At 43.3% G+C, this 27,244-nt stretch overlaps 1 protein-coding gene across 4 annotated transcripts in view; it reads left to right on the top strand.

Moving 5' to 3' along the window:
• The window catches only part of LOC144782007 (transmembrane protein 87A-like), a 416,501-nt gene that overhangs the window by 122,510 nt on the left and 266,747 nt on the right, over nucleotides 1-27,244 (top strand). For all 4 annotated transcript variants that reach the window (XM_078661114.1, XM_078661113.1, XM_078661112.1 and 1 more), the window contains exon 5: nucleotides 2,199-2,258. In XM_078661114.1, coding sequence (XP_078517240.1) covers nucleotides 2,199-2,258 — 60 coding nt within the window. The remainder of the gene's footprint in view (nucleotides 1-2,198; nucleotides 2,259-27,244) is intronic.

Here is a 27,244-nt window from a genome sequence, read left to right as displayed (position 1 = left end):
TAAGGAATAGATGTGATGCATTAGAAAAGAGCATCATGGACATGTTTTCCATCACTAAAAAATTAGGTACTAAGGCCCCGATGTAGGTAAATCCCATTTACCGATTTTGAAATACCGAATTTTACCGATTCGGTATTTCAAAATCGGTAAATGGGATGTAGGTCCCAACATCTGGATTCGTTACCGAATCCTTAACAATTCTTTAATTACCGATTCGGTAAATACCGAATCGGTAATGCCCATTCATTCCTATGGGCTTTGAAGCCCATAGGAATGATTAGGCATTACCGAATCGGTATTTACCGAATCGGTAAATAAAGAATTCACAAGGGTGCAGGGGGTGTCACTTTGACACCCTCTAGTACCCCCAAAACGGGCATGTGTGCAATGTGCACACAGACATGCCCTAAGGGCACGTCTGTCTGTCACATGGCACATGTGTACATGCACAGATGTGCATGTACACAGGAATCGGTTTTTTACCATGGATTTGTATTCCATGGTAAAATACCGATTCTGTAAGCCATGTGCTGATGGAACATAGGCTACCTACATTGCATTTTCGGTAATTTTACCGAATCGTTATCATTACCGAATCGGTACATATTACCGATTCGGTAATGATAACGATTCGGTAAAATTACCGAAAATGGGCCCCTACATCTCCATAGCCCTTTACCGATCGGAAACGGCCGAAAATCGGTATTTTCGGCCGATTCCGATCGGTAAAGGGCTACCTACATCGGGCCCTTAGCCACTGGAACCAATCAAAAAGATATATTCTGCAAAAATGATTGCATCAGCTGCATATGGGGCAGGGATTTGGAGCATAACGAAGGCTGATGCATTACAACAGTTACAAGATGGATTTTATAAGAAAGTATTATCCCTTCCCAAAAGCTGTTCACATTTTAATATCCATCAAGAATTGAACGCTCCATATATTTCAGATTTGATATCCCTTGCCCCGGTTTTACTATGGTATTCAATTTGGCGGAGGGACACGATCGGACTAGCTCAAAATATAATTAGGGACTGTATAACTCTTGAGCAGGCACATAAGGTCCCATGGCTCCAATATGTCAAAGAAACACTGTCAATATCGGGCCTTGGATCCTTATATATTGATCCACTCGATTGCCAGTCAATTTCTAAAGCTGAAATTAAATCTCGCTACAGTTTGCACAGGGAAAACAAAAGATATGCACAAAATTGTATCAAACCCACAGTAGCAATTTACTTGGGGGCTTCCTGTTATTCCGGATGAAGCAAAATTATATCTGGCTTTTGTGACAAACATCTGACATCGATATGTACTGGTGCGTTTCAGGGTGAATCTTATCCCATGCATGCTAAGATTTCCCGCTGGTGGGTATTCAATTAATGAACTGCCAGCTTGTCCATGCGATGGTACATCCCTTCAATCAGATTTGCACTATATATTTTTTGGTTAATTCTATATGTACCAACGAAAAAGTATATCTTTCCCCTATTGTGGAAATATTACTTCGAACAATGCCGCCCAGCTCTGACTTTTTTACAAATGGTCCCGGAACCTTATGTTTGCTTTTCTCTTGCATCCTACTTGTGTGGCTTTAACAACTAGGAGATTATATTATGAATTTAGTATGTATTAACAGAGGTTTTTTTAGCTTCTGTTCCTACCTATGGCTTTTATTTGTATGTATCTGCTTTTAAACTTATTGTAATTGTAAAGCATTATTGAATATGTATTTTATGACGCACCATGCTTTTATGTTCTTATTCTTTAAGATCGAATAAAGTTAATTGATGATGAGTGATTGAAAAAATTGTGTTTTATCATTTTATTCCAAAAGTAGTTTTATTGAAATTTTATTTTCACCACAGTGATAAACATGAGATTCAAACATAGTTTGCATGTGGCAATTAAACGTGCGTTTTCTATAGTGAAGCACATTTTTATCGTATTTGAGTTGTAATGGAGAGAACAACCTCTGCACTCTGTAAGCCAGTATAAAATACAGGAGGAAGGGAAACAAACTAGAACATGATGCTATTCAGATACAACATAAACTATGTGGAGGACTGGGCGCTGATGGTGCCGAGCGCCTATCATTGTAAATTGGTCACTGTAAATATATTGGTTTATTGTGTTTCTTTGCATTGTCATTGTACTAGATCTGTTAGAGAGTGATTAACCTGTTTTTGTTTAACAGGCAAGTTTGAAATCGTTAAATCCCCCAATTGAATTGAAACCCCCGGAAGAAGAGTTGAAGGTAAAATCTGAATATGGGCACCATGTAGCCACCTAGCTGAAGATGTTGTGGTGTGTAAGTGCTTAAGAAGAGAGTGAATTATAAAGTTGGTATAACTGGTTTGGTTTGCCTAACTAGATGAGATGCCTGACTTTGGGGCTTGACTGGGAGGACAAAAGCTGGGGACTTTCCAGATGTCGTCTAGCATTTGCTTGTGACAGGCAAAGGCCCCTTTGAAGTAAATTATGTTCCCAAACTGGTCTTCCTGCCAGCAGAACAAAACCACCTGCCCATAGCCAAATTAATTGTAACTATCTTCCACGAGCTTCAGGCAGGGAAATGTTCACTTTCTGATAAAAAATCTGACTTGACTACTGAGTTGGGCTTTTGATAAATGTTAAGAATATTTGTTTAATCATTTTTCTAGCTCGTCCTTTCCCAGGTATTGCAGATTTAAGATAAGATCCATTAGTTGTGATTTTACAACACAGTGACAAGGCTTGCAATTGTTGTTTTGCTTCACGGTTAAGTTAACAGTACAGTCATACGCCTACTTGTAATCCAAGTTAACCATGGATTCCTGCTCAGGTGGGAAATTTTGCCATCGCAACCCACTTGCCCCCATTAAAAACAACCTCCAAAATCAGGTTTCCTTATTTACATTCTCTCTCCCCCAGGCTCAGCTTCTTCCAGCCTCCTTCCCCCGTCTGCACCCTCCTGATCTACTTACCTATCACCCTCTGTATCCTTTGTCTCCTTCCTCTTTCTTTCTTTCCTTCCTTCCTCCAGTCCCTGTGCTTTCCTGCGCTCCTGGCGCAGCAACTTTAGAGATCACTGGCACAACAGCACTAAGTCACCCACCCGCCATGAGGCAAGAGAACATACATTTCCTCCTGTACAGCACCAAATTGAGATAAAGTAAGTGGAAGTAAATCTGCTAGAGCACTACACCCAGATGTAGAATAAGAATGGGGATAATTGAGATGGGAAAGATAAAGGGTGCAGAAAAGAGACCCCAATGGTAGCACAGACTTGAGGCCACTGAGACTGGCGCTATTTATTTCCAGTTCTGGATCCAAATAATGCATTGTAAATGTCATACAATCGAAAATCTCGTAAGTTAGATTGGTAATTAAATTACATCTGTGAGGAGCCTCCTTTATGGATGGAAGCAAGACAGTCTGTTTTAACGACTTTTGCCCCATTTTCTACAACCCCTATATCCAGATGTTCAGAGCTTACTGTAACACTCACTGTGAAGTGTCCTTGGATCACTTTTAAATAGAATAAGCTGCTCTCAAGGCTTGGATCTGCCAGAGGTGCTGATGGATGGAGAAAGATTAACACAGAATCAAGACTAGTTGTACAAGCACTGGCAAAAACATTTGGCTGTTTGCATAGTGGAAGACTTCAGAACATACATGCACACATGCATCCTTTTATGCTTTACGTGCAGACAGCATACTTTAAATCTAAAAGTATCGATGCTCAAGCCAATCTAATAACATTCTGAGAATTTAAAATCCTGATTATATATGACCGCTACATCTGGCTGTATGTGGGACACGAGGAAATGCTCCTCTTTGCTTCATCCAAAAAGTACTCCATCTTGCTTCCCCTCTTAATATAGCTGCACAGGCACACAACATTTATTCATTTATTCACTGACTTGCATGTGCTTTAAAATCCTTCCGTGCGCTTCAGTGGGCACACCTGCCATACTCTCATCCCTGTGGCTTTGGTCTCTCCTAACAGTCTGATATCCTGAAATCCTGTTAAACATGCAGGCATAGTTTTGCTCCCTGCACCTTTCCATGCATTGTGGCCCGAGTCCATGCCATTTTAGCCCAAAACCAGAGGGACTGCTTTACAGTAGCCATCTAAGTGGCATCCTAGGGTGAGGTCATACACTGTGATAGCGTAACCTAATGTTTTTGGCATTTGTAGCTGTAGATACATGTGCTCTGCATACTCCTGCCATCTAGTTTTTGGATCGGATGTGTGCAACTTGTTTTCTTTAAGTCTTTCAAGCCACTAGGTATGGTGAATACTGCTATGATTGGTAATACACATGTGCATTGTCTCCATTGTAAGATTACTTTTCTAATGTCATCTGGTTCGGACATTTAACCCCTGGGATCTGGATCAACACCTCATGGTCTTCGTCATCAGGCGCTTTTGATTCTTCCACTCCTGCTGGTTAAAAAGTTCATCAATTGTGGTATGTTTTTCTTTGTCGTAGCGACCTTCGTCAGACTCAGCGATTGGGTTATACTCTACGTCCCTTCACGGGCCTGTGTCCCTCCCAGGGTAATCCACTCTTTCTTCCACTTTGAGAATACAGACTCCTTAATGGAAAGATCTCCTTTCCAGTACTGTCCATTCTGTCATATGAAACACCCCTGGACAGAACACCATCAAGTCTGCAAACATTTGTCCTTGGAGCATGACGAAGCCTCCTGCTCGGCCTGTCATCTTCCGCTCAAAGACCCTGCGGTACTGATGAGAGCGCCAACTTGCTTGATGCACCATGTTGCAGCAGTAGGAGGACGAAATCCCGACCTCTTCAGGAACTGTGATGTCAATGGAGTAACCAGACCTTGGACCCTCAGATGAGCAGGTCACTTCAGCCCAGAGTTGAGCTCCCACTCAGAGTCCGAGACAGAGGAGCCACAGGTTCAGAAGGTACATCCACACTGCAAGACGTTGACCTTGAGTACAACATCCCTCCACTTCCGCCCCAATACCAAACACAAGCTGAGCATCCCCCTCAAAGAAGCACCACAACAGGCCACTGGTCCTCTACAATTTTGTCCTCCTCCTCTCCCCCTTCTCACTTCACCACCACCACAGGGATTCCCTCCGCCTCATTCACCAGATGGTTTACCACATTCTTCATATAGAGGTTGGAGCCCCTCATACACCCTAGATCCCTATAAGCTCCGGTTGTTTTGAAGCCTAGGGACAACCCGTGGGACAAATGTTTCGCCGACCTACCTGGGGACTCAGACCCAGACCTCAACCCTGGTAAACCATCCCCTTCTGAAGATACTACCTCCTATCACAAGGTTATTCACAAGACTGCCACTTATCACCAGGTACAGTTGCACAAAGTCCTGAAAGATGAGGACTTCTTTGTGAAAACGTTGTCCACCACTCACCGCAGTTCCTTCCCAGACCGAAAGGCATGCTTAAAACTGCTGAGACATTCAAACAACCTGTGAAGACCAAGTTAGCCACCAAAAGGGTTGATTTGTTAAAAAAAAATCTATCTATCTATCTATCTATCTATCTATCTATCTATCTATCTATCTATCTATCTATCTTTCTTTCTTCACCATCCGACCCACCGTACATCCAGGGCCAAATCCCACCAGACTCTTTAGTGATTCATAGAGCATGCAAACACTTGAATGTCCAGGGCACTGGTGATGCCTCTCTGTCGGATAAAGAGAGCAGAAAGATTAATGCGGTTGGCAAGCAGATTGTTGACCAATGTATGATTCACTGGAGAATCGCCAGCTCCATTGTACCGCTCTCCAGATATGATCGAGCCCATTGGGACGAGATGGAGGAGCTTCTCCAGCATTTCCCAGATCAGTATAAAAAAAGTGGCCACAAGCTTGTTTTATAGGGCAAGGTCATCTCAAACACCATTTTTTGGTGTGCCCTAAATGCAGCGGATAGTGTAGCGTGGGGCATAAATTCAAGTGTACTTATTAGGCAACATGCTTGGCTGCACGTCCCTTGAACAGTATCTCCTCAACCTGCCTTTTGATGGGGGGACTTCTTCGGGTCGCAGGTTGATCAAACGCTCTCCAAATGCCTTCTCTCTGGGGTCTTTCACAGGTCCCATTTCAGAGGTGGTGCAAAGCTACTGCCCTCGAAGCATCTGTCTCTTAGTGTCAGGAAAAACAGACCCCTACAAGGGGCTACTCCAGGGGAGCCTATAGGGTTAAGAGGTACAGGGGGTGCGGCTAAGGGAGCCACCCTGCTGAACTGTGAATCACTCTCCCTTCACCATTCACCTGTCTGGGGAAGACTACTTGGGTTTCTTTCACAGTGGGACTAAATCACCTCTGATTAGTGAGCCATCTCTATCATCAGGTAGTTTTACTGCCTGGAACTCACTGCAACCCCACCAAATATCCCTCCCCACAAATACACCCTCTCCCCTGAACACCAGAGCCTCCTTCAGGTGAAAATAGAGGCACTAATTTGTAAGGAAACAGTAAAGCCTATGCCGCCACACCAGCACGGCAAACTGGTGTATTCCCTATACTTTCCTATTTCTCAGAAGGACAGGACAGTGAGGCCTATACTTGACATTAGTCCTCTCGACAAATACATCCTGTCTGAGACTTCCACATGGTCACGCTTCAGGATGTCATCCCTCTACTGTAGCGAGGTGACTTCATGACCGCACTCCACTTGATGGACGAGTATTTCTGCAGTCTAATCCACCCTGGACACTGCTGGTACCTTCGGTTTATGGTAAGAGGCCAGTATTTTCAATTCAATGTGTTGCCCTTCGGTGTCATCATGGTTGCCAGGGTGTTCACAAAATGTCTTGCCATGGTAGCCAGTCATCTCAGGCTTGGAGGCACCCACGTGTTCCCTTACTTGACTACTGGTTGATCAAGTGCACAAGCAAACAACAATGGTTCACAGATACCCAAACCACCAGAGACCTCGTGCACGATCTAGGGTTCACCATCAACACAGTTAAGTCCCACCTTGGGCCCCTTCAGATGCAGCTTTTCTTAGGAAAAGTTCTCAACTCAGTCACCAGGAAAGCATTCCCCAGCGAAGCGTGGATTTAAACTTTTCAGTTGTTACTACCTCTTTTTCAGCCAGATCATCACTTAACAGTCAGGACGGCCCTGCATCTCCTCGGCATGACGGCCGTCTGTATTGCCGTAGTTCACCATGCTACACAGGTATGGAAAAGCACTTTTTGCAATGCAAAGCTGCCCGACTGCAAATGGCAGGTACTTGGCCCTCCAAAAAAAGTCAAATTAAAACATCTCTTTCAAGGATCACCTGTCGTAGTGGAGCAACAAATGTGTGGGTGGAAAGGGAAAGTAACATGGGGAGCGAGTATTCTAAAACGGATAAGCAGCACAAGAGAGATAGCAAGAAAATAGATGCACTCTCATGGAGTGCTTAATGAAAAAGAAATGCATAATTCCCTAAATGTGAGCAGTGGAAGGATAAAAGTCTGCCAGTCAAAAGGTTAGCAAAAAGAAGCCAAGCTTTAGGGGAAGGACAAACTCAAGAAGATGAAATCCAGCCATTGAATACAAATGTTACAATAAAGCCGATCAATGGTTTTTATTGGGGTGGCTCTGAGCCCACTGGACGGGTTTTGGTATGGTCCACAATAGATCTTTCATAAACAGACAAAAGGTGTCTGTAGGCAAGACCTAAAATTATAGCTAATTTGAAGGACCTCTTGTGCTGGCATTCTGTTTTCAGATGGGTTTCCAGTTGCAATTCCTTGGAAAATACTGCTCTGTCTCAAGTGAAGTAATCTGCGTTTAGTCAGGAATCAGTTATGAGTGTATGTCTCTGTGCTAGCAAGTTCTGATGCATCACCCATGAATTTTTAAATAGTTTTTGAAGGGTTTGACTGGCTGTACCACATTCATCTCATGTTTGTAAATCAAACTAAACTGGGGTCAAAAACGAATGTTTCATTGTAGTTTTGCCAAGGAAGGAGAAAAATAATTTTTTTGGTGGGGAGTATTTTAAAACGTTGCAACAATGGAAACACATCTCTGCCCTTTATAGTGTCCTAACTGGAGCCATTTACTGTAGCAGATATGGAAAGCTTTGAACTTGACCTCCGTATTTGGAGATATCCGCAACCGAGTACGACTCTTGTACAAGTAGGATGTGAACACTAAGGATTAAGCCGTAGACTTTTTCGTACACTTCTGGAAGCAGGAGAGCCTATTTACTGATGGATCATGCCTGGTCATATGCCAGAGGAGCTAATGATGTCTTCTCTGCCGCTCCTTGCATAACATGCGGGTTCAAGAAAATGTCAACAGGGAATTTCCGGAATTACATTTTCAGTACTTCAGAAGAACTCTGACATCAGGTGGAACACCCTGCATTGATCAGACGATCTCTGCTCCCTGAACTCTGCTAGCAACAGGTCCTGGGTGTGGCTTTTTGAGTCTTTAAAAACCTATCAACCACAAACTACCAACATCGCTATAAGGGTCTGTGGAGTCCTAATTATGCTTGGCTTGATGGTTTGGCCCACAGAAGTGTGTAAAGCTCATAACCCCCACGAAAGAACTGACAATGTAGGGCCGTGCCTAGAATGTCCACCTTAAAGGCTCTTTCAAATGTTTCTTCTCTATTCTTCAGGGAGGCAATCCGAGTAGCTTTTTTGACCTTCTGTGGCGCTCCTCACATGAACATTGGGGGGAGAAGGACATCCTGAGCTTTATAACTTGTATTCACTATTCCTAACCTACTAAGCCTCTCTGACACCTTAACTTGAAGTATGGCTTATGTTTGCCAGGTTCCACTGAAAAGGCCATGTTTTACTTTTTCATAGATTGCATTGAGTTCAATAGAATCCCATGCTGATTGATGCTTATTGAATTTCATTTCTTTCCACTTTCTCTCCTTTATTTGCTTTATTTATTTATATTTTTGGGTGATGATTAGGTATTTTTTCTTTTTTAATAAACTAGGTTTGCAGCATGCAGTATTTACTCCTTTAACTACATTGCTTATTTGAGTTGTTTCATGCAGCTAAAGCACCCCGCTCACAATAAGTCTTGGGTAAGCACTATTGTGTGTTTCTCACATAGCCTATTGTCGTTTTCCCTAAATGAGCCTAATCATGCACATTGTAGGCTGCTTTGGTTTTGCACATAATACTTGCTTGCCTTTGTGCCGCATTGTATTTTCACACGCAACCAGCACGTTTTTGTATTTTATTCTTTTCCTGGGATTCAGTCTGAACGACCTAGGCAAGATCAAACAACATTGCCCCTTGTTATTCTCTCTGGTCAGACACTAGCACCTAGACATAATAAAGGAATGCAGCTGCTGTTTTTGAATACATATATCTTGTCATATAACTGAGGACAGGGGTTCTGAAAACACACACACAGAACAAAGGTCCTGAAACGAGAATGCTGCGTTAGTTGAGATGTAGAACATCCACCTATGTATGCTAAGGTAAGGGGTCTGCCACTAAACCCGGAGTTCTATAATATATAAGTACTAACTTCAGTAGTACGGGAGGTGTTCGGCAGATCTGTCAGCTTGAACATGACAGGGCTTTTCTTGTTTTTTTAACCATGCTGATGATATTATTGATATGTATTTATTTTCAAATTGTGGCACAATTATTGCATCTTAAAGCACAATAGTTCAAAAAGACATTGTAAACTTCCTTCGCGTCTCTTTCTTATCTTATTGCAGACAGGTACAAGTGAGAGCGAAAGGGTGTGTCCTATTACCAAGATCTCTGAGAGGGTTGAAAGTGTTGTGTTCTGGGGTGCCCAGTAACTTGTCTCTCCGGAAAGGTTAAAAGGGCAAGTGAGGCACTATAGGTGGTTGGACTCTGGTTTATAGACACTGAGGTGGTTTGGTGACTCAGTCCCTACATACTGATGTTCTGTGGTCCCAACCATAGTTCTGTTCCTGAGCGGAATCCCTGCAACAGCGCATACAGCTAAATGATGAGAAAGGAGTAATTGGCTATTTCCTTTCGCCCTCCGTGTACTAGAATGGTCTCTTTCCAGAAGAATGTGTCTGCTCATAAGGGGAGAGGTTGCTTTTCTAATTCTGGGAGATACTAGAGGAGTGGGAGGCTGACATCGAAAGCAATTTCCTGTGAGAATTATACAGAAAGTGATTGTCCTTAGACTGGACACTAAAGTTGGATGTGTGGCTCTACTAACTCACATAAATAAGAAGTGTTCTATTTAGAACAAATAGTTTTCACAGGACGCTTCTTGATTTTTCTAGCATTATTATAGATTTGAACAACTGGTTGTGGTGATTTGATATTCACCTGCCATGCTTAACCTTTGGGGACACCTGCTGCCAATTAAACTTAAAAAGTGTTACTTGCTGTTATGTGTAATCTATCACATATGAATCAAAAGCAAGATATTGTTGATCTACTGGGAAATCTGTGGTCCGAAGGAGGGTGGTGAGAAGGGTAGCCAAGAGGTATATTTGTTCCAGTTTTCTCTAGTTGTCCTCCATCACATGGGTAAAGACCATGACAAGAAATGGCAGGTCACCACCTGGTGACTATCCACAAATGCAAAGCTGGGTGTTCCTCCATTAATGTGATATTTTAATGACTTCCAGAGTCTAGATGTTTCTTTTAAATCAGGTGGCAGGCAACCGTAAAATGGATTCCAGCAATGGCTATTATATTATGTTTTCTAATAACCATCTAAGGTAACATGTTAGCTCTGTTTTTGATTGATTTGTTTTTAGCTGGACAGCTACCAAACAATTACCTTCCTCAATGTTGTCCATTTTACTGTTAAACCTAAAGAGAACTTGCTGCTACATAGTCCCATATGCAATTTGAGCAGAGTGTCTTCGGTTTATTCAAGATTGCAATGGTGCTGACAAATATTTATAGAAATGAAGCCTTATTCATGAGCATAATTGTAAAGCTTGCTCTTTAGTGGGCTGTAGGATTATAGACATGGTGGGAATGTTTTGTAGGAAATAGTGTACTATGTAGTTTAAAGAGGTTACTGGAGAGTTGGTTTGACATAAAAACCTAGTGGTAGATGTTTAATTTTTCTTGAATTATAATTCTCCAGGTGTCTTTATATATGTTGAGGGGAAAGCAATCCATGTAAGGCGGTAACTACCCTGATATAGCGAAGAATAGTAAAGAGAAAACTAGCTAAACCATAGTAGCCACCGAAACTAAGAATGCTTGAGAAGACACAGAGAAATGTTAAACAGAGGCATACAAATAGAGCAATAGCCACGAAATACAAACATTAATAGACAAAAGAAAGATCCACTAAAAGAGATGCCTAAGAAGAAGAAAACAAGACCCACAAAAGTTTAAGTGATGAAAAGAAATTATGGAAGGGAAAAAGAGACTCACAAAAAGAGAGATGGTGTTGTAAATGTGCCCTTTCTGCAGGATCACCCTGGTTTGTTTTCCATTTTTTCTAAACCCTATTTTTGTTGGTTATAGAACTCTGTGCACTTTGCCCCTGCCAAGCAGAGGTAAAGTGAGTGTGCTTCTCCTTTCAACCTGGTAAAATTAATAAATACCTGATTAGCTTATTAAATTTCCCTAGAAGTCCTTAGTATATGGTACAAATTTGTGCCCAGTGCCCGCAAATGATATGTTACCAGTAGACTGCAGGACCCATTGCCCCATCCACAGTAGTGGCACTGTAAAGCATATATACAGGCTCACCATTGTATCATGACTGTGCAGTTTTTAAACTGCAAATGCGGCCTATCAAATATCTCCTTTTGAAAGGCCTAAACCGTCCTTATGAATACTGATAAATTACTTTGAAGTAGGCCTTACTGCCAATAAGGAAGGGTGCATGGTATTTAAAAGAAGGACATGTAAAGGTTTAATGTTAACATTTCCTTCCAGTGAAAAGACTCTAAAAGCTATTTTTACTGTTTAATGATTGGCTGCTCTGTAGGATAGCATTGGGGTAAAATATTAAGTATAATAAATGTTATCTCTGTCTAGAACTTAAATATAAATTACATTTTTGGACTTTTTAAATATATCCTGCTCAATTCACTGGTACAATTAGAGTTGTAATTAGGGCTCCCGGTTTTCTGTTTAAACGGATTTTTACATATAAATACAGACGGAAAACAAGTTTTCCTTTATCTGTATTTATATATAAAAACGGGGAAAATACTAGTACATTTTGTCATTCACATCAACAGAATCACACCCCCAACCATCTGGTGTCTCTCCCTCCTTAGAGGGTTAAGAGGTGTCAGCCCGGGCAGACTGCTTCCTGGGCATACACACAGCCGCACCAGAGTACTTCACAGGTCTTTGAAAGACCGTTTACTTGTTAATGAGGCTTTGTTGTTCTTTCACCCCTTAGCCCCTGCCTCTTCACTTGGCTGACTGCACCAGCACCCATCTTTTCCTTGCAGACTGGGTTTTACAAGGGCAGGTTGCGATGCAGGCACATACAGGTGGAAAGGTTAACAAGCATTTACAATGCAATGGTCGCAGTTTTATTAAAGTTAGAGCTATTGGCATTGCAAATGGCATTTTATTCCTTTTTCCTTTTTTTTTAAACATAAATAAATGGTATTGTCATTTACAATGGCAATAGGTGAGCATTAGAGAGTAGTAGAGAGTATTGCGGACACAGAGCCACACACACAGAGACACACACACACACACACAGACAGAGCCACACACACAGACAGAGCCACACACACACACACACACACACAAAGACAGACAGAGCCACACACAGAGCCACACACACACACACAGAGACAGAGAGACACACACACACAGAGCCACACACACACAGACAGAGCCACACACACACAGACAGAGCCACACCCGCACAGACAGAGCCACACCCGCACAGACAGAGCCACACCCGCTCAGACAGAGCCACACACAGAGCCACACACACACAGACAGAGCCACACACACACAGACAGAGCCACACACACACAGACAGAGCCACACACACACACACAGACAGAGCCACACACACACACAGACAGAGCCACACACAGACAGAGCCACACACACACACAGACAGAGCCACACACACACACACACACAGACAGAGCCACACACACACACACAGACAGAGCCACACACACACACACAGACAGAGCCACACACACACACATACAGACAGACACACACACAGACAGACAGACACACACACACACAGACAGACACACAGACAGACACACACACAGACACACACACACACAGAGCCACACACACACACAGACACAGACCAAGCCCCCCACACACACACAGACAGAGCCTCCCCACACACAGAGCCCCCCCCACACACACAGCCACACACACACAGATAGAGCTACACACACACAGAGCCCCACGCACACACACACACAGAGCCCCACACAGAGAGCCACACACAGAGCCACACGCACACGCATAAACACACACACAGAGATCCACACACACACAGATCCCCAAACACACACACACGCACACACAGAGATCCACACACACACACAGCCACACACAGCCACACACACACACAGAGCCACACACACACACACAGACAGAGCCACTCACAGACAGAGCCACACAAACACACACAGACAGAGCCACACAGACACACATACAGAGCCACACAGACAAACAGAAAGAGCCCCCCCACACACAGACAGAGCCCCCCACACACACACAGAGCCCCCCCACACACACACAGCCCCCCTCCCCCCACAGACAGAGCCCACACACACAGACAGAGCCACACACACACACACACACACACACACACACACAGCCACACACACACACACACAGAGCCACACACACACACACACACACACAGCCACATACACACACACAGCCACGCGCACACACACACACAGAGCCAGACAGGTGGAGTGGTGTGGCTCACTGGTTAGAGGCGGCAGACCCGGAAGCAGAGAACGGCCCGGGACCAGGGTTCAATTCCCGACGCGGCAGGGTCGTGGACCAGGGTCAGCGGACTCGACAATTCTCGTCTCGGTGCCTACTCTAACCAGGGTATTATTACCAAGAGACAAGGGAACCCACTAGGTAAGCAAGGACCTGGGGTATCAATCAAAGTGAACAACAACGGTCCTTGACACGAAAAAATAACTATTAGAATAATTATAGGCTACAGTCTGCGCTATAATGAACATGAAGTCCAGCCGGACTTCGCAATTTATTTGATAATGAAATAAGTCAAAATTAAACAAACCAACAGTTAAGCAGTGGGACTCAGTCCTGTATCCACAAGGCTAGACAAACAATACCGAGGGCTGTTGAATTAAGACGCAGCTTCGCAATGGGCTGTGGAGTATGGTGCAGTTAAGCAGGTGTGGAAGCAGGGAACCGTATTGATTAGCAGTTCAACTGACTAATTGAGGGGCCGAGGCACCATTTAGGTTGCCGAATTCGGAAACCAGCTGCACGCGGTGTAGACCTGTAATAAGGCTCCTTCAGTTCACGGTGGAACTTCCGACAACATCTACGGGGCACGATCGCACCGGCAGACCTGCCTCCACACCTGCCTAACTGCACCATACTCCACAGCCCATTGCGAAGCTGCGCCTTAATTCAACAGCCCTCGGCGAAGTTCGGGAACCCATAATTCACTGTGAGGTATTGCCCCCCGGTTTTACTACCCTTCAACCATCGGGGATTCCACCACTCACCCATAGGCTTCAATATCTGGCAGCCCTACTATCCCTGGTTCCCCACACGACCCGGTTCCCGCCCGCACCACCCCAGAGGTTTTTAAATTCAGGCAAGCATTGAATGTCCTGATGATGATCCATAATCCTAACTGGATCGAAACGCCGTTGACTAATTATGTAGTCTAAACACCAGTCAACAAACCTTGTGCCAAAGTCATGTTTTTTCTACATATGTGAAGCAAACAGATTGACATGTTTCCTTTTTGCGCCTTCATTTTCCAAATGCCTGAATATTTCTAGTTATCTGTACTGTGTATTGTTTGTCTAGTCTTGTGGATACAGGACTGTGTCCCACTGCTTAACTGTTGGTTTGTTTAATTTTGACTTATTTCATTATCAAATAAATTGCGAAGTCCGGCTGGACTTCATGTTCATTATAGCGCAGACTGTAGCCTATAATTATTCTAATAGTTATTTTTTCGTGTCAAGGACCGTTGTTGCTCACTTTACTCTAACCAGGGATCACACTCGGCAACTCTGGGCATTAAGCTTGCCTCAACTCTACAACGGCCCCCCACAGACGCCCGGCATGCCTGGTTTCACCTTGGAGATACCCAGAAGGGACCATCTCACAGGGAAAGCCAGGACGGGTTCCCCAGCGGTCTCCAGCGCCGGGACGCTTACGGGCAGCCGTGCGCTTTACAAGTCCAACACATTTACATTTACAGAGCCACACACAGACACACAGACACACAGACACACAGACACACAGACACACACAGACACACACAGACACACACAGACACACACAGACACACACAGACACACACAGACACACACAGACACACACAGACACACACAGACACACACAGACACACACAGACACACACAGACACACAGACACACAGACACACAGACACACAGACACACAGACACACAGACACACAGACACACAGACACACAGACACACAGACACACAGACACACACACACACCGAGCCACACACACACACCGAGCACCACACAGACAGATCCACACAGAGACACACACACAGACAGAGACACACACACAGCGACACACAGACAGAGACACACACACACACACACCCACACACAGACAGAGAGACACACACACACAGCCACACATACACACAGAGCCACACACACACACAGCCACACATACACACAGAGCCACACATACACACAGAGCCACACACAGAGACAGACAGAGCCCCCCCACACACAGAGCCCCCCACACACACAGAGCTACACACACACACAGAGCCCCACGCACGCACACGGAGCCCCACACAGAGAGCCACACACACAGAGCCACACACACAGAGCCACACACACACACATAAACAAACACACAGAGAGATCCACACACACACATACAGAGATCCACACACACACACACACAGCCACACACACACAGCCACACACACACACAGACAGAGCCACACACAGACAGAGCCACACAAACACACACACAGACAGAGCCACACAGACACACAGACAGAGCCACACAGACACACAGACAGAGCCACACACACACACAGACAGAGCCACACACACACACAGACAGAGCCACACACACACACAGACAGAGCCACACACACACACACAGACAGAGCCCCCACACACACACACAGAGCCCCCCCACACACACAGAGCCCCCCCCACACACACACACAGAGCCCCCCCACACACACACACAGAGCCCCCCACACACACACACAGAGCCCCCCCACACACACAGAGCACCCCCCACACACACAGAGCCCCCCCACACACACAGAGCCCCCCCACACACACAGAGCCCCCCACACACACACAGAGCCCCCCACACACAGACAGAGCCCCCCCCACACAGACAGAGCCCCCCACACACACAGACAGAGCCCCCCACACACACAGACACACACACACAGACAGAGCCACACACACAGAGCCACACACACAGAGCCACACACACACACACACACACACACACACACACACGCACACACACACACACACACACACACACACACACACAGAGCCACACACACACACCGAGGGAACGGGGCTGAAAAGCAAGCACGAGGGAACGAGGTGGCAGAAAAGCAAGCACAACGAGGGAACGGGGGGCAGAAAAGCAAGCACCACAAGGGAACAGGGGGCAGAAAAGCAAGCACAACGAGGGAACGGGGGCAGCCAAGCAAGCACAACGAGGGAACAGGGGGCAGAAAAGCAAGCACAACGAGGGAACGGGGGCAGAAAAGCAAGCACAACGAGGTAACGGGGGCAGAAAAGCAAGCACAACGAGGGAACAGGGGGGCAGAAAAGCAAGCACAACGAGGGCTGCGGGCAGAGGGAAGGGGGAGGCGAGAGCGGGACGGAGGAGGGCTGCGGGCAGAGGGAAGGGGGAAGGCGAGAGCGGGACGGAGGAGGACTGCGGGCAGAGGGAAGGTGAGAGCGGGACGGAGGAGGGCTGCGGACAGAGGGAAGGGGGAAGGCGAGCGGAGCCGAGCAGCTCCAGAAAGAGCCGAAGTACGCTACGTCTGCATTAGAAAGCTGCTTCAACAAGAGCCGTTTTTACACCCAGACTCATGCCTCCCACAGTCCCACTTCATAAGAAAGTGCAGGCTGCTGAAGCTTGGGGCGTAAGGCGCAGCAACATGTCGCCATACGCTGACACAGTTGAGTAACGCAGTTAGTGCTCTAGTTGTTCGTAAGAGCGGCAGAGTGTTCTCTGACTGTGTGAGCTAATCCTCTTGGCAGGCTGTTACCGAGAGGCACATTCTGGCCAGTAAGAAAGAGTCGGAGTCCGAAGTAGGCGGGGGAACGGTCCAGGGGCTTGGGAAACATGGCGAGCTTATGGATGGGAGATGTGAGTATTTAGTTTATACCTTTCTTGATCCGCTTTCTTTATGGGATTCAAAGACTGGTACGCCACCTTTAGCTCTAATGTGCAGGCTGCATCTTGCCCACTCACTGCCCACGCCGCAGACCTCCAAAAAGGAATCCCTGACTGCAACCCCAGTTCCTACGGTACCCACGTAGTGCATTTCTACGCACAACACCTCAGTGTACGCACCCAATACATCCCCGTACTGCACTCTTCTCCACAGTGCCTTCTGTCTCCACTACACACCCGACCCCCGGTGTTCTAACCCTCCGTCTTTAGTGGTTCCCCTTACACTGCACTGGCTCTCCCCTCCAACTGCACTGGCTCTCCCCTCCATTTGCAATGAACCGCGCCAACTTATCTGCGTTGGTGCCCTCAAACTTCGCTTCGAGGCGAGAGCGGGACGGAGGAGGGCTGCGGGCAGAGGGAAGGGGGGGAGGCGAGCGGAGCCGAGCAGCTCCAGAAAGAGCCGAAGTACGGCCCTGCAGCAGGCAAAGGATGAATGCGCAGCTTGCGTGTCCCAGTGTCCCCGGCGACCCTCGGGGTTCTCAACTCTCCTGCTCTCCCGCCACTCCGGCTGTTCCCTCAGCTTCTCTAAGAACTAAAGCTCAGAAGCCGAAAAGTCCTACAAAGGGACGGCACGGAAGCATCCATTTGTCAAGGGAGGGGTGGAGCTGAGAATCAAACGACTACGAACCTCTGCTTTTGTAACGACCTTTTGTGGTTTGTGTTATGAGAAGATGAGGAAGACAGAAAAACCATATTTCAATCGACACGTTTGCAATAATTCATTTTTGGTGTGCTTGGATGTGTACGTCTGTCACGGATGAGGACGCCTCTCCCCAGAGTGGAGGGGTCCATTAGCTGTGGCAGCGAAAGACGCCGGCAGGGCACCGGCAGCACGTGAGGCAGGGGACAGGGAATTGAAGACTTTGGATACCCAGGGGTCTTGTGCCGGCACGTAGACACGCACAACGGGAGAGGGAAGTGCTGCAGACTCAAGCGCAAAGGAGTAGCTGTAAAAATGAAAAGTCCTCCCCCCCCCCCCCCCCCCCCCTTCAACTATATCGCGAGTGGCATCAGTGAAGCGAGTGAACCAGGCACTCGTTCGATTGCTTCCCTCTGGGAATTCTGACAATGTGTCCTAATAGAAATAGAAAACAAGCTGTCAGGAGGGCAGTCCAACATCACCATCTTTCTCCGAGGCAAGGCAGGAATGCCTCCGAGAAACGCAGCGCCATTTTTAGATTCGGGGGCATGTTTTCTTTCTCTTATCTTCTCATTGGCTGGAATGTAAAATTCCAGCCAATGGGAAAGGGGAGAAAGAAAGTAACCCCCCCCCCGAATCCCGGCTTAAACGGAGTGACGCCCCTCTCCTCCAATGGCTGGCCTCCGTTTAGGAAGCCAGCCAATGGCGAAGAGGGTCGAGTTCAAGCCCCACACTCTAAGACATAAGATCTCCCCTGCGAGACTGTGCAAGCGCAGCCTACGCAGGCCGAGACCTAAAAAGGGCTGGTGCGGTATATTAAACCAGCCAGTTTACAGTCCACGCCCACGCTGCGAACTGCTTCAGTTGCAGCCAGAGCAACAGCAGTAAACAAATCCTCATCTAGCCTCCGTTTGCAACCCCGTGATGCGGTACAGGCAGGTGAAAATAGGAACTAACCTCAGTTCAGCCATTTTTGTGATGTATAGCGTCGATATTGTCCCCAGTCGAGGTGCCGAAGGACTCGAAGCAGAGAGGCGTAGAAAAAATGCCCTCCTTTTTAATACACGTCCTTCATTGTTTTAACTCATAAATCTGCTTGATGACTTAAGAACTGCCTACGTTGACTTATGTGAAAGACTGTTTCGCCTTATAGATCTGAGAAGAAAAAAAAACCACCGGCGACCCAGTTTAAGCTTCAGGAAACTTACAAAGAGCTTTATTGTGCGTGGGCTGAGAAAGGAGACAAGAGGCGAGTCGGTTTAAGCACCACAATGAAATGGATCCAAAAAAAGAAGAAACACTTTTGCTGCATATGTCTTTGTCTGACATTTTTCTACTCCTAAATGCAGCCTCAGGAGGAGAGAACATTTTTTTTTAAATGCAAATAATAAATACATAACTAAATAAAGCAAGACAGAGTAGTCGCAAAGTGGCCAGATTGGTTTTATTTACACTGAAACACATTAGCATCACCTTACAGATTTTGCCAGTAAAGCGCTACTTTTCTTTTCATGTTGTTAGCTTTTCAAGCAAAAACACTCATTGATTTCTGAATGAGTGTAAAAGCTTTAAGTTGTATTCCCTATGAGTATTTGCTTTTTCCCACTATGTGGTTACTTTTTTAGGCAGCATATTACTGTAGTCTAGTGCATAGTTTGAATTGAATTGCTTCCAGGTGTTTATAGTGGGGCACAATTGGGTTGCAGCTGAAGGCAGCGTGAGTTTCTCTCAGCGGGGCAGTATGGTGTTCAGTGGGGGAGAGGATGTGGCACTCTGCCAATGACAGAAACTGCAAGGCTCTGAGACAAATGGCTTGTGATAGCACTTTTAAGCATATTTGGGGCATTATGCCCAAATAATGGGCATAATGTCACATGCACTGGTGTGCATTGTCAATTTAAATAAATGTGGAAAAATACTAGCTGTAGCATCGTCTTTTGCTTGTGGCAAAAATAAATTTGTGTAAATACAGAAAAAATGCCCAAGAAATAAATCTGGATAAATACAGACGGAAATGGCAAAAAAATGAATACCATAAAACCGTGAGCCCTAGTTATAATTAATTTGGAAAGATTACTTTTAGAACGCTGCCTTTGCTGTACCGGACGTCCCTGAAAACGAAATCCGCATTTTGCTCTCCCACTTCTGCCAGCCAGCAAATAGCAATGTGGATAGGCTTGAATGGGATGTGAACTTGCTCCCAGGAGCAAACAATAGGCTGACCTTAATGGGCACAGATGACCCATGTGAACCCAACAGAAATATGCAGGGTGGGCTTTGCGGGTCCTTATTGACGGTTGCGGGAAAACCTGCTTGACTATCACATCTTGATTGACAGGTCTGCTGGGGTTTTTCATATGACTCTAGGGGCACACTTCAAAGAGGCTGTCCTGTCACTGGCAAATGTTAGGTGACACTTGGGCAGGGCCCTTCTTTTGTCACCCCAGCCAGACAGGGTCCATTTATATTGGTCCTCTTTTTAACATTACAGTGTTAAAGACTGTTTGACAGGCCTAATTAAAGTATACAAGGATGGCCTGCATAAAGAGATGAGGTAAAGACGAAGGTCTAAAAATAAAGGTAAACAAGGCAAAGGTAATGGATAGTTAGGAGTTGACCCAAAGCGAAAGGGTTAAGAGATACCTAGAAAAATTGTGTAGTAGCAAAACATTAGACATGACAAAGAGAAAGCTAAATAGTGGACAAAAGTGAAATCTGCCTAATGGGAAATGGTCAAAAGTTGCAAAAATACAGGGTTAGAATACTATGAGAGCAACAGCAAAGATAGACCCATAAAAATAAGGCGGATCAAAAGAAAGTTTAAAAAGTGAATGGGAAAGGATACCAGAGACTGAAAGAGACACATTTACAATATACCTATAGCAGTGTTAAGAGAAATGCATGCAAAAAAGGAAAGGTAACATGTAATTCACAAAAAAAGGTACAATAGCGGAAGAGTCAATGAATGGATAAAAAGAGACTATGAAATTGAAAGGACATCCTTGAAAAGAAGAAATTGTAAAATAGAAGTTTTGAGAAAAGATGCATGAGTCACTAGCAAAAAGTAAACGAAAGACCAAGGGTGTATAGGAGAGATGCTCTCAAGTATGTGAGTCAAAGGCAGGCCTAAATAAAGAGCAGAAGAGAAACAAAAGGAAGGAGAAAGTGTAGATCTCCAGAAAGAGAACTGGAAAAAAGTAGATTAGGAAAAGGGTAAAGATTAAAAGTAGGCAACTGTGACCTGAGACAAATTAGTGAGTGTTTGCTAAAGTTTCGAAGGACAGTCTTAATCCCTTGAGAGAGCCAGAAGTAGAGTAAAAATCAAGTTAAAGGAATGAAAAAAGGCACCCAAAAAAGATGAGAAAAAGATAGGTCTACATTAAGGGTAAACTAGTAACAGAAATGGTAAGGGTTTATCCATGCAAACTAAATGGATGTAAAGTGAGACCTAGCAAATGTGTAAAGGAGATGCACACAAAACAAGAAATAGGCTAGCGAGAAAAGCAGAAAACCGAGTGAATAAAGATAGACATAAAAAGGCAAAAGAGGCACCTTAGAACTTTTGTAAACTTTCAGTCCCAAAACTCACTCATACATCTGGAAAGAGGAAAAAGATCCACGGGGAGATCTACACAAAGTCTAAAATAGTCAAGATGTGTATGGCAAAGGGTAATTGGAAGACTAGCAAAACAAGATTGGTAAAGAAAGACCTAAAGTAGTAGTAAACAGAAGATAGACTCTAAACTGAGATATGTGAAAACCTAAAAGGCTAAGAGACCTACAGAGAGTGAGTAATAGAGGTATCATACATAAAGAACACAGAGACCAGTAAAAGGGTAAATGAGAAGCTGGAAACAAGAGTGAGTGAAGTAAGACCTAGAGAAAGGGTACAAAAGAGACACAAATAGAATAGCTAAAATATGATTCAGAAAAAGAAACTGGGACATGAGAACCCTAAATTCTGAAGTCTTAACAATATGTAGGCTAAGAGAGACCTACAAAGGGAGAACGTTTCAAAGGAAATCTTTTTAATAAGTATGAGCGATTTGCCTAGAGTTAAATATTAAGAGTGACCTATTGCAAGTGTACCCATGGCGCCCATAATGAAACCTAATGATGGCCTCAAAAATACATAAACGGTAAAGTAGAAATACTTTTTCCTCCTATGAGAAATGCTTCCAGCAGATTGTGGAAAAGGTTAAAGAAAATATTGAATAGGAAAGGCAGGGCAATGAGAGACCAAAAGATGCTGTTACCAATACCAAAAAGACTCAGATCAAGAGTACAGAAAAGGGTGAATTGAGAAACACAAAAAGGGAAATGGTAATGAGAGACACAAAACTAGGAAATATTAAGAGACCTAGAATAAAATAAAAATTCACAAAACAAATTGATAAAGTGCAATTTAGCGAAAAGATGTCCTAGATACTTCCAAGTAGACATGACAAAACAGGCCTTGGGGAGGAAGTTTCACAAAAATAAATGGGATAAAGAAGTCGGCAAAAGAGAGACAATGTAAAATTACTACTAAAGTGAGTAAAAATAAACCATGAATAAAGGTAAAGTCAAACCAGGCCCATGAAGCGGAAAATGGATAAGCGAGCTTGGAAAAAGGCCTCAGAAAATGTGTAAACATAAAGATCCATCTAAGAAAGGGTATAGTATTGACTCCTGACAGATTTAGAAAGACATCCAATGAGAGCATAAATCATTGCTTGGAAAAAGATAGCGTGAAGATTTACCTATTGAAAGATTGAACTTGAAACCAGAAATGTTCTCTTGTGATTCTCAAAAAGAGAGAGGGCAAATGGATAAAACATTAGGTATAATTACACCAATAAAAACGGAATGGGTAAAGGGTGAACCGTGCAAAGTTAAGGTGATACTGGTCTCACAAAAGGTTAGATGGTAAAACATTACCCACAAAAAGAGATGATGTATAAGCAAGCCTATGTAAAGGGTACAATAGAAACACACAGCAAAGCCAGAAATCCAGTAAAAAGGAAAGGTTAAAAAGAGACTTAGTAAAAAAAATGAAAGGCTGAAAGACTGTCCCAAAAAGAAAGGGTGCCAAAAGAGAGAGGATCATCGTAAGAAGTGTTTAAAAAGAAAAGAAAAAAGGCCTATGAAATGGAAGAGCAACAAGAGATCCAAAAGAAGTGGAAATAGAAGAGGGTGATTTGGAGAGCTGGTAAAAGAAAAGGAGTTAACAGCAGGTACAGGTAGTCCTAGAAGCAAACAGAAGAGAACCCTACAAAACAGACGAGTTAAAGGGAGGCCCATAATGGAAAGGATAAACTGATTTTTAAGAAGCGAGACATAGATCAGAAAGCATGGCAAGATACCTGCAAAAAAAAAAAGAGCATGAAAAAAGGTACTTGGAGAAGCATAAAGAAAAGATTCAGATAATAAAATGAAATCTAGTGAATTGAAAAAAACAATACTCTGTAAAAGATGTTCAAAACAAGCCATCAAAAGAATAAGTGTAGTGTGTGATGTACAGAAAGAAACATGCTAACGAGGACTGAAGAAAGTGTAAAAATAAACCAGCGAAAGGAGAAGTTAAGGTTAGATCAACAAAAGGAGAAATGGTAAGGAGGTTTCTAGAAACAGATTCACAAAAAGATAAAAGGTAATGATGGATCTAGAAAACATTTAAAGCTTAAAAAACAGAGTAACGGGTAACCCAGAGATTGGGTAAAAGAGCTTTGTGTAAAGGGAAGGTTGAAAAGAGTTACACTGTTGTAGAATTTGTATGGAGGCCTAGAGAAAAAAAGAAATCTAGCCATTAAGAAGTGTTGAAAGAAAGACAAGTCCATTGAGTAGAGACTATATAAAATTAAAAGGTTCAAGCTAGATTTACTAAATAGCATGGATAATAAAAATCGACTTAAAGATGTCAATAGAGCTCCTCAAAAAGAAAAACATAACTAAAAGGGTTGACCTTAGGAAAGAGAAAGGAACATAGTGATCCGCAAAAATGAGAGAGGTTAAGGAAAGAGCCCTAAAAAAGAAGGGTAAACGGAGTCAAAATAAGGGGATGTATAAGCAGAGACCTAGTGTAAGGGGTAATGGGCACATCTACAAAACATGCCTTGGCAACCAGACTGATTAATAGGGACAAAGGCACAAAAATGAACATGTATAATGAGGTCCCCCAAAAATATATAATAAGGAGATCTGGAAAAGGGGTCCACTCAAAAGGAAATTATAAAACATGATTGCAAAAGAACCTAACAAACCAAGGAGCCACTAGAAAACAAGAAGCTGGAGACATAAAGTAAATTAAATTATAAAGATACTTAACGAAAGTGTAATAGAGAGATACTCAAAAAGAAATTATATAAAACACTCCGAAAGAAAACATAAAAAGAAAGGTTAAAGACGTATAGATCTATTAATGGCAAAGGGTAAGGGGATTCCTAGAAAATGTGTAACTAACTGGTACACAAAAAGATAACTGATAAAAGCAGACCTACAAAAAAAACACAAAACGGAAAGGTTAATAACAAGACTAATAATGTTTAGGGGTAGACCGAAACCAAGCGAAAGAAAGAGAATAGACTCATGAAAAGATAATGGGTAAACTGATGCAAAGCAAGCAGTAAACAAGAGGCAGAAAACAGACACAATTAAATTAAACCTATATAAAGGGTGAAAGGCAACTGCAAAAATAGAACATCTGAATTGTGATTCACAAAGAGACTCGTTAATGAGACTGCTAAAGAAATGGTAAAAAGAAAGCCATGAATCAGTAAATGGGATTTAGAGAAATCTGGACTCCGCAAAGGTGAAAAAGCGACAGACCATTGGAAAGTGTAAAACTGAGACACGTTACAAGACAAAAGTCAAAAACAGATCTAATGAAAATATATAGGAAAGATGCAAAGAGGAAGATAGAAAATCTTTTTTACAAAAAGAGGATGGGTAAAAGGAGAAATTGTAAAGAAGTGACAAAAAAGGAAGGTTATGTAGAGCTTTAATCAAAGGGTAAAATAGAGGTCCACAAGGTGGGGAAGGGTAATGAGCTATCCATGGAAGAAATAGTATAGAAGGACCAAGAGTAAAATGCAGACTCACAAAAAGTAAAAGGATGAAGAGAGAGACCTAGAGAAAGTATGAATGAGAGATCCACAATGAGAAGCAAGGTAAATACAGATCTATGAAATGGTGACTAACACCACAAAAACTAATGAGACTCACAAAAGGATGTGAAGTATACCACATTTATGGAAATGGTATAATAAGGACTATCCGAAGGCGGAATGGTAATGAGAGACCCTCAAAAGAGAGCTACCTAGTAAAAACAACTCACAAATAGACATAGGGGCATAGATACATAGAGAAATCGTAACCGAGAGACTGAAGAAAGCTTCAAGGGAAATGAAGAAAATCTAGGAACTTTGTGGCAAAGGAGCCACAAAAAGAAAAACTATCCAGCAAGACCAACAAAATGCTTAGAGAAATGGTCCATGGCAGATCCACAAAATTAAGTAAGGTTAAGATAGACTGAAAGAAGAGATAAGAATGGCATAATAAAAGTGAAACTCTAAATAGATGGAGATCAATAACAATAGAATTGATTACAAAAAAGTCTCACACAGTATTGCTTGATCTAGTCAAAAGATGAAACAGAGACCCAAACAGGGAGTGACGAAGATCCACAAAATCACTTGCGGTAAATGGAGCAGTTAAGCAGAGGTAAAGTAATAATCTTTACAAAGAGGAAAGGTAAGGTGGGAAAAATATAAGGCAAGAGAGATCCACTAAATGGAAAGGTCTACATAAAAAAGGTAAGCAAAACAATAAACTAAGAAGACCTTTAAAAAGATTAACAGGAAAAAATTGATAAAGCCAACCCGAATAAATTGTAACAAAGGAGACCCGTAAAAAGAGAAAAAATTGCAGAAGACAGTGACGTAGAGAAAAGGTAAAAATACACCTACAAAAAATGGAATGGATAAAGAAGGACCTAGAAAATGGGTAAAAGCCAACCACAAAAAGAGATCCTGTGAAGAGAGAGGACCAATGAAAGGATAAACAGAGACACAGAAATTGGAAAAGCATAATAAGTGATTTACAACAGGAGAAAGAGACTAGTGATACCTAGAGCTTAGGATAAAACACAAATCCATAAAAGAGCAAAGGTTAAATGAGACCCATAAGAAGAGAGCAAAGACACACCTAAACAAATTGTAAAGAGAGCTACAGAATTGGAAGCTTAACAGATGGAAAGAAACATACAAAGAGAAAATGGCAGAACTACAGCCACAAAAAGAGGACAGAAACTCGCAGAAATTAGAAACGGTAGAGCTCTAGAATTAATGAATGGCCACGAAAAGGAAATTATAAAAAAAATAGAGACCTGGTAAACTGAGACCTACATGGTATAATTAACGGCTACAAAAGTCACAGAGTGATGCTAAACCCAGTGCAAAGACCAGAGCGACATAAAAAAAGAGATTATAAATGGAATTTTATGAAAAGTGATAAAACATCAAACATACAGAAAAAGGGCAAAACGTGGTTCGCAAAAGAGAAACCGGTTAGACCTAACCGTTTAAATAGACCCATAAAAAGGGAGAGGGTATAGAGATCACAAAATGAATGACCTAATTAAAGTTTTTTCCAGAAACACCTGATAAGTGAAAGCATAAAGGGAATTGAGGAGTGGGTGATCGGGAACCTGACACAATAGATAAAGTGAAGATTGATCTAAAGAAAGAGTTATTTACAGAAAGACAAAATGGAAGTAGTTAAGGGAGGGTTACGAATAGATGAAGGATTAAAGCATCCATAGTAAGTGTATTAGAGTGACCTACACAAGGATAAAAGGCTAAGACACGTAGGGAAAGATTTGATCGGCCCAATAAAGTTAGAGAAAACGTAAAAGTAGTCCTATAATTAAAATAAGGTTATGAAATACACACAAAATGTAAAATTTCATGGGAAACTTGCATAACGAATTAAAGACAGACTCACGTAAAGTGATAAGCTTTAGAGGTTT

The sequence above is a fragment of the Lissotriton helveticus genome, chromosome 9 (assembly GCF_964261635.1).
Source record: "Lissotriton helveticus chromosome 9, aLisHel1.1, whole genome shotgun sequence".
NCBI lineage: Eukaryota > Metazoa > Chordata > Amphibia > Caudata > Salamandridae > Lissotriton > Lissotriton helveticus.
The sequence above is the reverse complement of the archived record's forward strand: the minus strand, read 5'-3'. Positions and strand labels throughout refer to the sequence as shown.